The sequence below is a fragment of the Dermacentor andersoni genome, chromosome 5 (genome assembly GCF_023375885.2).
Source record: "Dermacentor andersoni chromosome 5, qqDerAnde1_hic_scaffold, whole genome shotgun sequence".
Lineage (NCBI taxonomy): Eukaryota > Metazoa > Arthropoda > Arachnida > Ixodida > Ixodidae > Dermacentor > Dermacentor andersoni.
In genome coordinates this window covers 63,279,213-63,295,296 of record NC_092818.1, presented here as the reverse complement: position 1 = coordinate 63,295,296, position 16,084 = coordinate 63,279,213, and the positions used below count along the sequence as shown (strand labels likewise).

At 48.5% G+C, this 16,084-nt stretch overlaps 1 protein-coding gene across 2 annotated transcripts in view; it reads right to left on the bottom strand.

Annotated features, from left to right (window-relative positions):
• LOC126530719 (nephrin-like) overlaps positions 1 to 16,084 on the bottom strand; it is a 323,184-nt gene that overhangs the window by 42,239 nt on the left and 264,861 nt on the right. For both annotated transcript variants that reach the window (XM_050177998.2, XM_050177999.2), the window contains exons 3-6: positions 7,617 to 7,738; positions 6,949 to 7,006; positions 2,914 to 3,066; positions 873 to 1,040 (exon numbers count right to left, since the gene is read on the bottom strand). In XM_050177998.2, coding sequence (XP_050033955.1) covers positions 873 to 1,040; positions 2,914 to 3,066; positions 6,949 to 7,006; positions 7,617 to 7,738 — 501 coding nt within the window. The remainder of the gene's footprint in view (positions 1 to 872; positions 1,041 to 2,913; positions 3,067 to 6,948; positions 7,007 to 7,616; positions 7,739 to 16,084) is intronic.

The window sequence follows — 16,084 nt, the reverse complement described above, 5'->3', positions numbered from 1 at the left end:
CATACCCGTGGTGAAACGGGCGGCAGGCTCGATGACTAATCAGTCATTGGAGCCTAAATCAGGGAAATTGGGAACGGCCATGGCCAGTGTTCTGTGTTACGGATTCCGGTGAGGATGGCGTACTAAGTGTCGCTCTCCAAGCAGCCGAGCACACAGCGATGCTGTCTTTGGTGCTCCTTCTTTGCAATATCCTAAGCTTGTTTCAAGCTAATCGGAGATCTAGTCAGTACCAGGAAACATTACCATGACTGCATTGTTTAAGGGGTCCGGAGCAGAAGATGCATATTCTATTACCATTAAAGATATCTGCTACGGCTAGCGAAGACAAACGTCACGACGATTCGAATACGTCTAGGCGTGGCGCAACATCACTTATGTCGGTTGCTGCAGGTCAAAAGAACTCCAATGCTAAGGAAAATGGATAATGCAAACTAACGAGCGGCAGTAGCAAGGCACAAGTAGAAAAAAAATCATGATGAAATAGGAACCCAAGAAAGCGACTTTCAGCAATGTTTCTTGAGCTCCGCCGATGCTGGCGCCCAAGAAATGTCGTAGCTGACGGTGCTTTCCTGGAAGTCATTCCCCCTTACTTTTTGTGGGGTTGCCTTAGGAACTGTATACTTTTGCGCCACGTGCTTGACATGCGGTCGCTACCGACCTGAAACACGCAAGGACGCTTTGCGCTACATTTTATCGCTTTATGTGCGCAAAGAAAGTAAGAAAGAAAGAAAGAAGGAAAGAAACTTCGGTTCAGGAATTTCAGGACAGTTCTCGCTCGTCTAATTAATACTAAGTAGTGGCACGATTGCCGACGTAAACTTGTGAACGTAAATTGCAAGCGTGCACCCGCAAGGCAACGCAGCTCGACTCACAGAGCACGTCCAACTTGACGGAGGCCGAGAGCGGTGTCCCCAGCGCGGGATGAACAGCCTCGCAGGAGTAGGCGACGCCGTTGTCCTCCGGTCGTGGAGTCAGCGTCAAGCTGCTGATGGCATTCTGGCGACCTCCTTCGCTCTCTTCAACGCTGTACTGCACGTTGTCTGCGGAAGAACACCACACAGATGCCGTGAGCACAAGCGTACAAGATGCCAACAGAGAGAGAGAGAGAAATAGCAAATGGAAAGACGTGGAAAGATTAACCAGGAGAACTAATCGGGTTAGCTGCCGCACGCGGGTGAGTGGGCACGTGTGAAACGATAAAAAACGAAAAAGGCGCAGTTGCCTCTGACATGTGGTCACGAATTTCCACATAAGCCTCTAGCCTTCAAACAGTACGCACTAATGCCTGCCGGGTAGAGGTGTGTCAAGGCCAGAAGGCTAAAAATCTACACTCGGCTCCAGCGTTTAACGACGAATGGTGTGCGAAAGTGCTTCTAGACTTATACCACTACACTCAGCTAAGACAGAAACCCCGCAAAACACGATTGCGAAATGCCTCCATATAAAGTTATCTTTCGTCACCTCTTGCAAAGTTAGATCCGAAGGTTGATAAATACAATCTTATCGAAACACAAATGTTGTCTCAGTAAGCTCTCTTGCTGGGTAATTAAGTTCACCATTCCGCAATATTATGAGAGTGCGAACAGCTCAGACATACGCAAACAAACGCTTAGGTCGTACCTTAAAAGAAAGGCTGTGCGCTTTCTAATAAATCCAAATAAAAGAAATATTCCTCGCGAGAGACAAGACCTGAAGTCAACAGCTTGTGCGAACACGAGTGCAAATATTTGAACAAGTTGACTTTTTTTGTTATTAGTAAATTAAGCGAATTCGGAAGATGGGCCTCTTTAAGGCCTACTATCCCCCAATATATCACCTTCTCAGAAAAGAAAGAAATCAAGATGAAAATACTAAAATACTAGCACAAGTCACAAGCATGCAAGTTGGCTCACCACAGGCACCAGCAACGGAAAAACAGACCGCTTTGTGGGAAGGTGTGACGGAGGCCAACTATATATGCGTGCCGTCGTCCCTAGATCAGATAGTTTTAGTGCGTCCTGTATTCCGGTATACACAACAGTCATGGCGTAATACCTGGTTACCGGACGCTGGTAGAGACATCTCGTGATGCTTCTTCAAACCACAATGCCTTTCGACACGTTTTCGTGTTCCATGAGCGTTCTTGTCGTGAAAAGAACGTAAAAAGGCAACGTGCACATTATTACGCCGATGCCAAAAATTGACACCGGAAGCGAAGTAGAATACACTTGGTGACTGCTATAATAGCACTGCATTTGTCTAGTTGTGCTCTGCACCACCAGGTGGCACCATCAACTCGACCGCTCTCGTAGCAATCCGCAAACGCCATTGCGCATACCAAAATATAGGACTCGCTTAAGCTCCCTATTTATTCGAAGGGTGAGAGTGAAGCGGCGAGCAGAGCAACCGTTGTGGTGACCAGCCCGGCCGTGAACCAAAGCGCTCTCTGTTCGATGCTTGTGATTTCGAGACACGCATAAAACGCACGCAACGATGGCGATGGCTCTACAACTTGTTTGCTACAGCTAACAAATTTGGCACAGGAGCCACAGTATAGTAAAGTTAAAATATTCAACTATAATGGACTTGTCTTCCAGTAAGTCTCTTCGTCGAAAAGTTGGTGTTAGCAAGAAGATTGCTCAGTTCGCCCACTGTTTCTAGCAAATGTTGCTCGTACTGCGTGCATCAAGGCCTATGTTAACAACAGAAAAGATAATCGTGCCCCGCTCTTTCTTTTTCTTTTTCTTTCTTTTTCTGCTATGAAACAGTATTATCGATTCGTCTATTAGGAACCCTCGAGTCCCGAAAGCCATCGACACGACAGCTCTTGTCCGCGTTCCTGTTCCTTTTTTCCCGGGTCGGCGCTGTGTATGTGGTGCCCGCGGCATTGTACGCAGTGCTCCGCTTACCGCATACAGTAAACGTATCACGCACCTGGGCGAAGCTCGACGTTCTCGCGGTGCCACTTGAGCTGAGCCGCGGGCTTCGCCTGGGAAACGACGCAGGTGAGCTTGACGGACTCGGATCGGCGAACTTCCACGCTGCTGCCGTTCGGGTGGTTCGTGATGGTCACGGAAGAAGGGGGCACTGCGCACCCGGGAGGGAAAACAGCAATAAAACTGTTGTGATTGTGGACAAGCAATCATTATTGGTACACGCATCCAGCAGAGAAAGTGACAGAGAGAGAGAGAGAAAATAACGGGAAAATTAGGGAAACCAACTAGACGAGCCTCCGTTTTTGTACCCTACACGCGGGATAAAAGGAAACGGGAGCAGGAGGAAGAGAAGACCGAGAAGGCGCACCTTGAGAGCACGCTGGAAGATGCTCGGGAGCACTATAGACAGTCATTCAGGTCGACACACGTCAATCAGTAACTGGAATAGTACCCAACTACCGAGTGGTGCTGCGTCACTGAGGTCGAGGATTTGATCCCAGGCCTGACGACCGCATTTTCGACGCGGCCGAAATGTCAAGGCACTTGTGTACTTAGATTTAGGCGCACAGGAAGGAAACCCAGGTGGTCGAAAACAATCCGAAGTCCCCTTCGTAAGGCATGCCCCATAATCAGGGTGTGCTTTTGGCCCGCGAAACCCCCGAATACAATTTTTAATGAGTGCGCGAATATATTTTTGCGCCGTAAAGAAAGGCGGCCACTGTCCAAAAAATTTCGCAGCAGTAAATACGTTTCCAGGCTCACTTTGTAAAAACATGAGCAAAGTATCGTAACGAGAGCCGGTGAACAACAGCTGCTCGATAGTTTCTTCACGTCAGCAAGAGTCGCAAGGAAGAGCTAGGTTTTCCGTTTCTCAATCAGCTGTCAAAATCAATGTACGATTCGTGATATAAAGGTTTAAGATCTGAAACGAAACTATGCGGCTATACAAACGCCGCGGAGGGTTGCTACGAACTAAGTTTGCGAACATGGCGTACTATAACATGCACTTAAAGTACGTGAGGGTTGTCGGGTTCCGCACTCCGTTGAAACGCGGCAGCTATTTAAGGGGAGTTCAACCTGTGACCTCGAGCAAAGCAGCAGAGCGATAAAGCAGAAAACCACTGTACGGTGTCATTGCATCGCTAGTGATTACATGGAAGGATACGCACAACAAACATCCAGAACGTAAATATCTGTAAATCGTTTTCATATAAGCCCCAGAAAGAATAGTGAACACACAATCTGCTCTTTTTTTTTTGTATTCTGGTGCTGGAAAGCTTTAAATAACAACGCACGACAAAAAAATCGACGCGTAGATCATAGAGGCGCTATAGTGGAGGCATATTGGAAGTGCATGTGGAGGTTCATCAAAACATGGTAAACATGCGGTTCTCGACCCAGAGACACAAACAAGCACTCTTATCTGACAATGAAGTAACCTGTGGTTGCCTGGTATCTTCAGTTGCTGTGCACTCCACAGCCGTCAGCACTTTCGAACAAAACAGTTTATCATCGGCTGAAAGACTAGCGGCTCAAAAAATGAAAAACTCAAACGGTTAATGGAATAAAGCATACCACGTTAAGTCCGCAAAACCTAAAACAAGACATAACCTCAAGTTAGCGCCCGCCGTGATGCAACCGATCTGGACGGCGCCTCATCTTCCCGCTCCGGGAGAAAAAAAGTTGGAGTTATACGTTTCACTTTCCCACAGAAGCCAAAAGCGCAAAGTCGCTTTTACGGTCACGCTAGCTTCCTCACCGACGTCCTTCAAAAAAAAAATTGAGAGAGAATGTGCGGGAAAGAAGCAGCCAAGGAGACGATGAACAAAGGCCAGAACGGAATTCTTTTCTCAGGCTTAAAAGTTGAAGAATCTTGGTGGATCGCCGGATGACTGGCGTAATGCGCCTTGACAGAAGATGATGAATCATCTCGGCGCGCTTCAACGCTCTAAAGATCGCTGCACGGGCGCCGGGAAGAGTAGCTAAAGAGCAAAAAAGAAAGAAAAAAGGAAACGATAAAGGAGAATGTGTGGAAAGGGCCACGAGGAGAGGAGGAAACTGGGGAGGAGGTACTGCACCGCGGATTTTCCGGGGTTCATGCCGGCACATTGCAAGCTCCGCTACCGGCCATAGGCCAACAAGCTCCCACAGGCTAGAAAAATAGCTAGGCCGCAGGCGGGCTTGTAAGCCTAACGCTCGTTCTGCGCTTTCCACGATGCTTGTCGCGCCCTTCCTTTCTTTGGTCTCTTTTTTTCCCTTTCTTTTCTTGGCATTCTCGCTCGGCGCAGTAAGCTCGTAGCCTATGCCTCCTCCTTTTGATATCCACAGAAAGTGCGGAGACTGCTGTCGGCCTGAGAGTCGACGTGGGGCGGATGTTGTTGGGCAGTGCCGCTTTTGGCCGCAGGATACGGAAGTACGCGCGACGGCGCTAGAGACCGCCTGCTGGAGACAGGTCGTCTCCGCGAGGACAGCGTGGACGGATGGGGGTCAGTGCGAAAAACCCTTCCGCCCTCTTGACTTGACATTTCTCGCGTTCGTTCCTCGACGCAGCTCTCCTACTTTCTCGCGTATATAGCTTATATAGCTCACTTTGCGTCTTGGATAGATGGCGGTCACCACCCGATGGGCTGCCGGGAGTCGCTGGACGAGCTATATCGCTGCAGCAATCGCTAAAGTCAAAATGACCGCAGGTGTTCTTGCCTCTATGTCTGGCATGGTATCATGCCCTAAGGAGATTATACGGGGAGTAAATGATCACTACGCGAAGATGTAGTTTTGGTTTGTTTTTAAAGCGAAACTTTATTTGCCTCTTCCATTCCCATTGCTGCTGCTGCTGTTTGGTACACCGCGTCGGGGGGTGGTTCAGAGAGTGTATATACATGGAAGGAGCGAGTCAGAGAGGAAAGGCGACGCGAGAAAGTTGTTTGGACCCCACGGCGTAGAATGTGCACAATACTCTCTGGAGCTCCTTGGGCGTCGCAACACTGGCCTCTTGACAGCTGTAATTATCCGTGACACCCCTCAAAAGCATTGCAGGAACTACAGTGCTTCACTGTCTACTAACGTGCTAGCCCAAGGGACTTTAGATAGAAATGTAGAGAGGAATGGAGGAGAAGAGGCAGTTCTCATAAATAGGTGGGGGGGGGGGGGGGCGGAGGTGACGTGAGAAGACAAGGAAACCCTACTACTACACGACAGCGGTTGCGGGGAAACTGGGTATGTTTAATTTCAAGGCACGGTAAAGTACGTACCTGCTATTTCTGAGAAATAAACATCATGCAAATATGTCAAGCGGGCAAATTGTGCAGGGCATGCAGAAACAGAGCCGAATTAATTAAAGAGCGCCGCAGGGTCCAGGTTACAGTACGGAAGCGGTCAACCATGAAACCAACACTTCTGTGCCCGCCGCGGTAGCTTTGCGCCTAGGAATTGCTAGAGGTCGGGGATTTGATCCCGACCGCGGCGACTGCATTTCGGCAGTGGCGAAATATAAAACGCACGTGCACTTAGATTTTGGGACACTTTAAAGACATCACGGTGTCAAAATTAATATGGTTTTTGCACGTGCAGCCCCATAATCCAATTCAAATTTAATACTTCTGCCACAATGCGATGTGCCGTGTGAAGCAATGACAATGCTCAACCCTCTTAGAGGTTACGAAGTATGGCGCACAACAACGCCTCATGCAAACACCTCGTCCTGCGTGTTCTGTGTAGAATGCAGACAAACAGCAGTGGTGCACGGAAGGTAGCGTTTAACATCAACTCACCATTCTCGTGTTAGTCTAAACGTTGAAGAAATTGAGCTTTTGCCGTCAACATCACCGCTAATTATCGCCAAGAAAAGCAAACTGCACAGAAAGCTTCGCTTACATCGATTCCCACAGTGTATGAGATCTGCACATTTTTTCTTGCTTCTTGCTTTCCTTTCCTTTTTTGGGGGGGCTCAGCCTACTTATTAAAGTATTTCGCACGCAATAACAAGCGCACATAAGCTTAGTACGCATGTTCAGAAATGATTAGTACCACTTACGCAATACAGTGACGTGGGCGTCCGATCGAATAGCCCTGTGGTCTGCTGTCGGGCCGACCTAAAAAGAAAGGGGACACGCAGAAAATTATGCAAGAATCAAGACAGCGTAGCTCTGCACTTGAATATCTTGACGAGAACGTGCATGGTTGAAGAAAGAAACTGCGCTGTAATGGCAACGCAGTGACTAGCAGAAAATGTCTTTTTTTTTACGTATCCGTTCTTTTCTTTAAGTTCCATAGGCACGATGCAAGCAACCTCCTCAGCTCCTATCGGCAGTGCGTATGGCACTTAAGTTTTCGATAAGAATAACAGAACAAGCTTTTTTTTTATTATTGAAGTGAATATTAGGAGAGGTTGGCGCTTTTATGGTGGCACCAGCTACTCCTTGTCACTTGGCAAAGGAAACAAAGTTGCGTAAAAAGGGAGAATAGCGACACGAAATATGGCACTCAGTAGAACACTGGATGAATAAAAAATATACAGTCCAACAGTACATTAGTCGCAAAGTTCTGTGCATTAGTCCAGTCCACGTACGCATATATAAAGTCAGAACAAGCTTATTATAGATGCTTAAACCGATTCGTTTTATTCGATAAAAACGATGTTTCTTCTCGTCATTTCACAACAGCACGTGCGCTGTATAAATGCCCGGACGTTGTCTCGCTCACCTGGCATTGGTATTCCGCATCGTCTTCGAGCGTCGCATTGTCTATCCTTAAGTTGTGGACGCCTTGGGCGGGATCGCCGATCATTGTGTAGCGGGGGTATCCTGGAATGCTCCGGTTGAACCCTGCAAGAACACGAAACAAACCACCGCGCGGCGCTTGTAACATCATTCGAAACACGTGGGTGAAATTGAGCAACCGCGTTTTACGACAGCGCGTGCCTGATGACGCTCGAGCAGGCTGAAACAACCCTGTGACGTTTGGATTTAGGACCCGCTGTACAGCGCGACATTAAGAGGTTCAATAGCTGGAATCGCTCGGTATCGGTTAGAAAGCCGGCGCCATCATTTTTACAAGTGCACGCGCGATGCGAGTGCGCGCGTAATGCACGAAAATTGCCGCAAGTGCCCTGACATCCAACGTAGAAAGGCAAGACTGAGGTGTAGGAATTCGAAGGTTGTTAGCAGCAGCTTGACAGACGAAACAAATCCAACTAACGGCGATTCTGCAAAACAACGAGGTCAAACCAATTTACGTTTCTTCGGCTCTCCTTTTTTTTCTTTATTTGAGGAAGAAGGAGAGGGGGAAAGTGCAATGGTTGTTGGCAAAAGCACATTTACTAGCTGTGACTGATGTATAACACGTCAAGGCAGACGTCAAACAAAACCATTCACCAAGTTGAGTTCACAAACATTTCGTTTTAGCCATTCTGTATCAACTTGCGACTGCATTCCTTCTACCCGCCGTGGTTGCTCAGTGGCTATGGTGTTGGGCTGCTGAGCACGAGGTCGCGGGATTGAATCCCGGCCACGGCGGCCGCATTTCGATGGGGGCGAAATGCGAAAACACCCGTGTACTTAGATTTAGGTGCACGTTCAAGAACCCCAGGTGGTCAAAATTTCCGGAGTCCTCCACTACGGCGTGCCTCATTATCAGAAAGTGGTTTTGGCACGTAAAACCCCATAATTTTTGTGTAAAGACGCTCTATATGGTCTTTCTAAGAAATAGATAAGATGGGAGAGCACGAGAAGTCCCCAACAGTTCAAAAATAAAAAAAAAGAACAAGATATCCATAAACTACGAATCCTTGAAGCCTCGAGTCGTTTACAGTGATTGGTGCGTAACTTATAATGATGTAATGGCGCTTTATGTGGCGCAGCTACACCAGAATTGAACCCATGCCAATTAACCCGACTTCCGGTAACTCTGAATTCAACTTATGGCTGTTTTTCGCTCGCACTACTCGTACTTTGCTCACGGTTTCTTCACACGCTTCTTCACTGCGGCGTCTTGAGAGCGCTTTGCTTGCGTCTGCCTCGCTTCTCTCATAGCCTCTCTATATGAGCTCAGTCGTCACCGAGCTTTCAGTTTCTCCATGTATTGCACCGAATTACGCTCCTTCTGTTTTTATCAGGTTCTCAAACACTCTCACTGGGGAGCTTCGAAACTTCCACTCTCTACAATCAAAACTTTACCTGCGTGCCTTTTTTTTTTTCTTTTTTTTTTTGCGTTCGCCCGCGACAATCCCTGAAATTCTTCGAGGTGCGCGTGACGTTACTTGTTACTCTACGTTAGGTTGCGTAACGTCACAGAGCCGAAATCAGTTGGAGGTGTCGAGCAGTGCGCTCCAGTACTGCTGCGGCTGTGGCCCCGCCAGTCATGCGCGTAATTTTTACTCCGGAGTTAAGACGCAACCGAGGGCGTAAAAAAAAGTTTTCGGACAGGAAGGAATAAAATGAACCAGCTAGCCCAACAACACGTATTGATACGTTGTAATTTTACTCCTGAGGCCCCGGCAACGTTGAACGGCCGACGTGCTGCACATAACTGAAGCCGGGCGAGCAAGCCCGGTGGCCGCGCCAGCGGTGCTCTGCTGCTGCAGCGGCGTCCACAATGGCAGGCGTCCTTTTTTGTTTTTCCTTTCTTTTTTCCCTCGGTCCCCATTATGAAGTCCCCCGTGCTATGTTGTAACATTTCAATCGTTTTTTTTTCTTTGTACTTTCGTGACCCATTGATGCGACTGAACATGTCGGCACGTGCCCGAGAAATTTGCGTTTTGCTTTTCAAAGGCGCGCTGTTAAAGAGATACACCTGTACCCCCTCTGTACGCACCGGGCCCTTCTTTTATATATATATATAACGTGTTCGGTTTCGGCAATATCCGGCGCCCTGCTCAGTTCTGGCACTCGGTGCTTTGTGAATGTGTTCCCTTCGTATGCGAAGACACGGCGCCATTTCTGCAGGGCAAGTGGGAGAAGTGGCCATACATTCCGGTTTGGGGAAGAAAGGCGAAGAACCGTCGGTCCGAAGGGGCAAGAAAGAAAAAAAGAAGATTACGAAATAAAGCGGGCGCGCGTTGATGGGGGAAAAGTGCGTGTCTCAACTGTTAAAACCTCCGTTAATGGCTTTAATTCAGAAACGACCTCTGCTCCGGTAGCAATTTATGATAAGTCTGGCTCGATAGTTTCGTCTTTTCAGTCGCGCCACCGTGAATTCTCTGTTCAGTTTACGAACTAGAGGGGCGCTGCTGTTCCCGTTCTTACGCTGTGAAGTATGTTACTTTATAAAACAACGGCATTACATGCTCCTTGTGGTGCCGAAAGGAAAAGAAATGATTTGCTACTTATACCAGTTTTCTTTGTCTATTGTAGATAAGGGTGAGAACAGCGTTTAGTGTAATTATTCCGCATAGTGGCGTCTAATAAGAGAAAGACTCTCCTGTTTATTCTTTTTAACGTCTTTTTCTGTCAATATTCAACGACTCTATGTGCAAGAGCGATACCTTTGATTTCTTGTTAATCGAATATGATACTCATACGCAAAGTTTTCTTTGGAAACGTCAATTTCTAGGGTATTACCAAACGCTTCCGCCGACGCTACACCGATGAAATCTCCTTTTTCTAGCCCCCGATACAACTCGGGATACAGACGGTCACTCGATGTTTGTGTTGTATTTTACGAAACGAATATCGTACAACGTCGAAATCATGTTCAAATGTTGGCAGAGATTACCTCTGACTACCTCGAAGCAGTACGTCGCGCGTCTAACGCATTGTCCAACCAGACACTTTCAGGGAGCGCGGGGACATCGTTGAGGCGAAAGCAGACGGCAACGAAAAGACGTCAAATTTCCTTTCAGTCCGCGCGTGTCCACATGGACGGAAACAACGCTGGAACGAGAGAACAAGAAGGGAAAAAATGCGAACAAAGAGGAGATTCCATTTATGCGGCAGACGGTGACAGAAGCGAGCACTGCCGTCTGGAAGAGGCAAAGAAACGTGGCGGGGGCGGGAGGGCGAGATTCCCCTGTCTCCGTGAATAAGCAAGACGCATTTGCCCCCGTCTACTCAGAAAGCAGCACGCTCATGTTTGTCTAATGCGTTCTGCAATGGAGCGAGAGTCTCGTGTTGCCGTTGGGTCAAGTGCTGCGCAAACATCGGGGCCCGGGCCGTGTCCCGCCATCGGGCCTTCTTCCGCTGTCGCTTGCCCTTTGCCTACCAGCCCAAATCGCTGCTGTCTCGTCGTCCATCCCCACACCCGAGCTTTCTCGCCAGCTGCAGGGCCGTCTTCGCTTTTTTCTTTTCCAACTGCGCCTCAAGCCTGACTCGCTGGGCTGGGGAGCCTCCGTCGTCGCACCATCAAGCGCAAAGAACACACACACGCAGGCGCTAGGTACTGGCAAGCATGAAGGAGGCCCGGGTGGGCGACCACCGCTGTTCTTTTCCTGCACTTCGCTGTCCCAGATGCGACGCGAGGACGGACAGCATCGACGGGAATGCGAGACGCTGAGTCCTCGACCCGGACGGACATCCACACCAGCGGGGCACAATGATTTTCGTTTCGTCGGCGTTTCCGTGACTACCGATTCCGCACGCGACTCTCGCCTGCTGCATTGACGCTCCGTCTCCCGTTTCTGCTGCTGCTTCCTCTTCGGCGTACGTGCTAATGGGCTTGCGGTGTCGTCCAGTAAAACCGCATGCTCCAGGGGGTCGCAGCCCCATGATGGGAGTTGCGCATGCGCGGGCTTTTTGTGTCCGAGTCTCTTTTGTCTTTTGGTCACCGTCTCGCTTTCCCCATCTCTCTCTGTCTCTTTCTGTGCGTGTGTGCGTTGAATCTTTTGACATTCGTATTCTTAGATGGAAGAATAATAACTCGACATAGGGAGCCCTAATTACATACGCCCGCCTACGCCTCTCTAGCTCGACATCTCATAACCATAACTCCGGAACATTCCCACTATCCCACTATCCCACTATCCCACTATCCCCGAAGTGCCTGAAAATGTTGCGTTTAGTCGACTGTCCAGCAATTATTATCCGGCCTTCTGTTCTCATGAGCTGAATCGCCGAAACATAGGTCAGCTAGAGACATAAAGCAAAAACGCGCAATAGCAACACCATTGTGGAAAAAGTGTCAATGAAGACCGTGACATATTTGTCATATCTTTAAGATCATTGTTAACTTCAATACGCAGTCTCGACCATTGAAGAGTGCACTGTGAAATATATTTTTAATTTATTTTAGTGTTCTTTTAATCTCGCAGATCTATACCAGTGCCCAGATAGAATGCTTGGCATTTCGATCTTTTATATCTTAATTGTAATTTGGCGTCATATTAACTTATGATGTGCAATACGTAGTCCTGGATGGTACTCTGACCTAGTTCACTGCACTAGTGCAGCTTTTGAAGTGTATCAGCCTCCTAGACTGTTTGTAGTCCTGGTGTGCGTCCTCTTGTGTGATCGCCGTGCTCGCACTTCTCTTTTCCTCCGTCTATACCGGTGTTCTCATACCCTCAATGTAGGGTAGCAAACCGGACGTTTCTTTGGTTGACCTCCCTGCTTTTCACCTCCTTGCTTTCTCTCTCTCTCTCCTTCTCTCTCTTTGTCTGCATCAATAGGCAAGATACCTCTCTGCAGGATAGTTTTACTCGTACTTGCTAACTAATGTGGCTTGTCCGGAGCTATAAGCCTAGTACTTATTTTTAAGCTGGTTACGTTTAGTGAAAGGCTCCGGGCTCCAGTTCTCGCTTCTTATTCATAAGTAATCATAGCAACCTGCTTCGCCAAGTTTTATCTAGACTGAGTGAAAGCCTAGCTACAGGAAGCCTTCAGGCAGCCAGTACAATTAAGATTGCTTTTTCTTTTCCTCGCGTAAAAAAAAAGAACACACACACAAAGAGTGCGCAAAGTAAGCTGTTTTCCAATGGTTAAGCACCTGAAGCTGGCACGGATCGGTCTGAGTCGCACACGTGTGGTGAGGCCGTATTTGCTGCTGCCGTCGTCCGTAATCCACGCGCGGATTAGCTTAGTCAAAAAGTGCCCGTCTGGCGTCCGGGTGCTGGGCGCCGGCACCGGTCAGCTCGGCTCCCGAGCACGCAGATTGGCTCATTTCGCTCCCCCGAAGAGGAAGCCGCGACCCGTGGCTGTTTTCGGAAGCAGCTCGAGGGCACTTGGTAATTGGGAAGCCGGCTCGGGCTTCACTCCGCGTGCAGCGCGTACTCTGTCGCCCGGGGGATGTGTACTCGTGCGGCCTATACTTCGACACCCGGTTCCCCCCGGGCTGCACTCGAACAAGGTGTGTGCCGGCGGTGACTTGTAAACACGTCCCCGTGGGCGGGCTAATTAAACGAAGGCACAGCCACTTCCTGTTTATTTCCTTTTCTCTCGGCTGTTATATAGCCGGTCATTGCGACTCACTCGCTGTCGATCTCGGTTTATGTCGCTCGCTGCTCAGAGAGCGCAGACAAGAGCTGCGACGTGAAAGCAAAACGCGTATCCTGCTTTGTCGCGACATCAGGTACCAGGGCAATGGGTAGCGCTCATGTTGCGGTTGGCAGTGTGCCTACAAGGACGCTGTGATACACACGCCATTCGGGCAAAGCTGAAGCGCACGTTCGTCACGATTGCATCATTTAGTCGACCCCAGCATCACTTTTCTGCCATCGAAAGCAAAACTCAAAGCACAGCGCGCGCGATCCTCAAGTTGTAACAAGCCATGCGTACTGTAATCAAGAAAAAAATACAGGCTCTGCTACCTTCGTGTCTCTTTCTCTCCATTAGATTACAATGTTGTCCTGAAAGCTCGCAATCAACGCTGTAGGTGGTGGTGGTGGTGGTGGTGATGCAGCAGGCGGGGTTAGCCCGGCATACATAGCCGGCAAATGTTCCGCCTGGGCTTCCTATGAGTGTCGCTAATATGCGCCGCAACTATTTGCAGCCAAACAACCTTCGCTGGCGAGCAGAAGGTAACATAAATTGTGTCCTGCGTTGGCACTACGGGTATCGTACTTGCAAGCCAAATAACCGGCTTGATTTCCTCCTTTTCGGTATTACAGGTGGCACGTCTGGCCTTCAGCCCGTGCCGATAGTGGTGATCGAGGTTCCTAGCGTCCTTGTGCTTACACGTGACGCGGCTCGGGTGCGCAGTAGACCCATTTGTTGCTGCGACAATCGTTAAGAGCGCGAAACAGTGTTCGCCGCGTCCGCCCGCCTAGCCCTTTACACCAATGATCGTCTGCTCGACCCAAAACAACTTCTAATCCCCAGCTTCACTCTTGTCAAAGGGCGTTGAAAAACAAAGCTTTGTCCACCGCAGCCACTGGGATTCGACGTTGTATGCCTTGGCGGCTACAGGTCGCGTCCAAACCCGCCCCAGTGATCTCTCTCTCTCTCTCTCTCTCTCTCTCTCTCTCTCTCTCTCTGTAACGGAAGTTAATCTCGAAGGTCATGCTTCTCCTAAGTACACGCGCCAGAAGCAGTTGCAGAGCCAGACACACGCCACAGACGTCACGTTTTAACACCACTTATATGCCTTTGCGAACCCGACGCGTTAACAATTACTGCGGGCGCTTTGTACTTTGTGCCCGTGTTTCGGGTCATACGAAGAGTCTTAGAATGGTGGCGACTGTGCACGCATTTCGGAGGCTCCAATACGCGATGCTGTAGCGCACGAGGACGAAGTTGTGTGCATCGCCGGGTTGTTGGTGAGAACACGACAACATCCGCGGTGGGAGCATTCCACTGTCGCAATAAATGAGCGAAGAGCAGGTAAAAATCGCTGATTTCTTGCTCTCTCTCTCTCTCTCTCTCTCTGTTTTGTATGTCTTTTTTTTTTTTGTCCTTTTCCGCAGGCATAAATGAAGCTGAGTTACTGCCTTCGGGCTTCGTGTTGAGAAACTGTCAAGAGAGTAAAGCCGACTTGATTACCATGTCCAGCAAGCGGGAAGATCACTCGTTCCGCCTTAGAAGGACATAAAACGGTAACGATAATTAAACTCAGCTTTTTCTTGCAAGAGGTAAAGCACACAATTACCGGTAATCCCTCAAAGACTATTAGTTCAAATCATTGGAAATACATCGGGCAAGATTACAGCGTATTAATGGCGAAATGAACCGTCGGCATTAAGCGACTACACTAACAAGTAGAATAATTATTGGACGAACGAAATAATTTGTCGAAATATAACATTTTCAAAAAGGTAGTAAATGAAACTAATAAGGAAGCGGCCAACGTTTAATAACAAAGGCAACCAGACTCAGCAAAAAACGCGAAAGAAATACCTCTCTGCGGCTCCGTGCCACATAAACAAAGATGTCAGATTTCTAAACAATGACCTCTCATCGGTGATTTGCGCACGTGTTTAAAGATTGCCGCCTGAGGGAGGAGCACAGAGTAGAATCAAGTCCTTTTTGTCTAAGCTATTCAGTGAGTTACAATGGTAATGAATGAGCACACTGAATGGGCCTAAATGGATTTCGGAGACTGGTCGCCACGAGGCTGCCAACGGTAATTAGACGCCGGCAAGAAGTAGGCTGAAAGAATCTTCAAAAAAAATCAATCTTAATTAATTTGTGGAGAAGAAATATCGATTACTTTCTCGCAAAAGTATGCGGAAGCTTCCCTCCCTGCTTCACCTAACCATACCACCGGCGACGTATGTGTGGACATCCCAGATTGTCGTAACGTTCAGACGTGCTTGGAAGGGAGCTAGTTTGCATAGCATGATTGCACGATGCATAGATACTATGCTGACACGCCATACCCACAGGGTAGCTAATAGGAAACACGAAAACAGGTACGTGTTAATTTCGTGTTTTCCTGTCACTTTCCTTGTGCGCACCATCTCAGCAGTGCAACCATACACCTTACAATAGAGGGGTTAACTAGACGTTGTCCAGTTTGCTACCCTACCTTTGGAGAGGGAGAGAGAGAGAAAAGTTGCCAAAATATGCATACAGATGACGTCGCCGGTAGGTAGTGTCAGAATTTCAATGAGCATCCTTTTTTCCGGAATCTTGAGTTTTTTTTTTTTTTTTGCTTGCATACACTTCGCTGACGGTAAGATTAACTTAGCGTCCTGGAATCGACAATCTGCCAGTCCTGCTTGATCACAGCTGAAGTGCGGCCAATTGCACGTTAGCAATTGCCCGCGCGCGCGTGTGTGTGTGTGTGTGTGTGTGCGTGTGCGT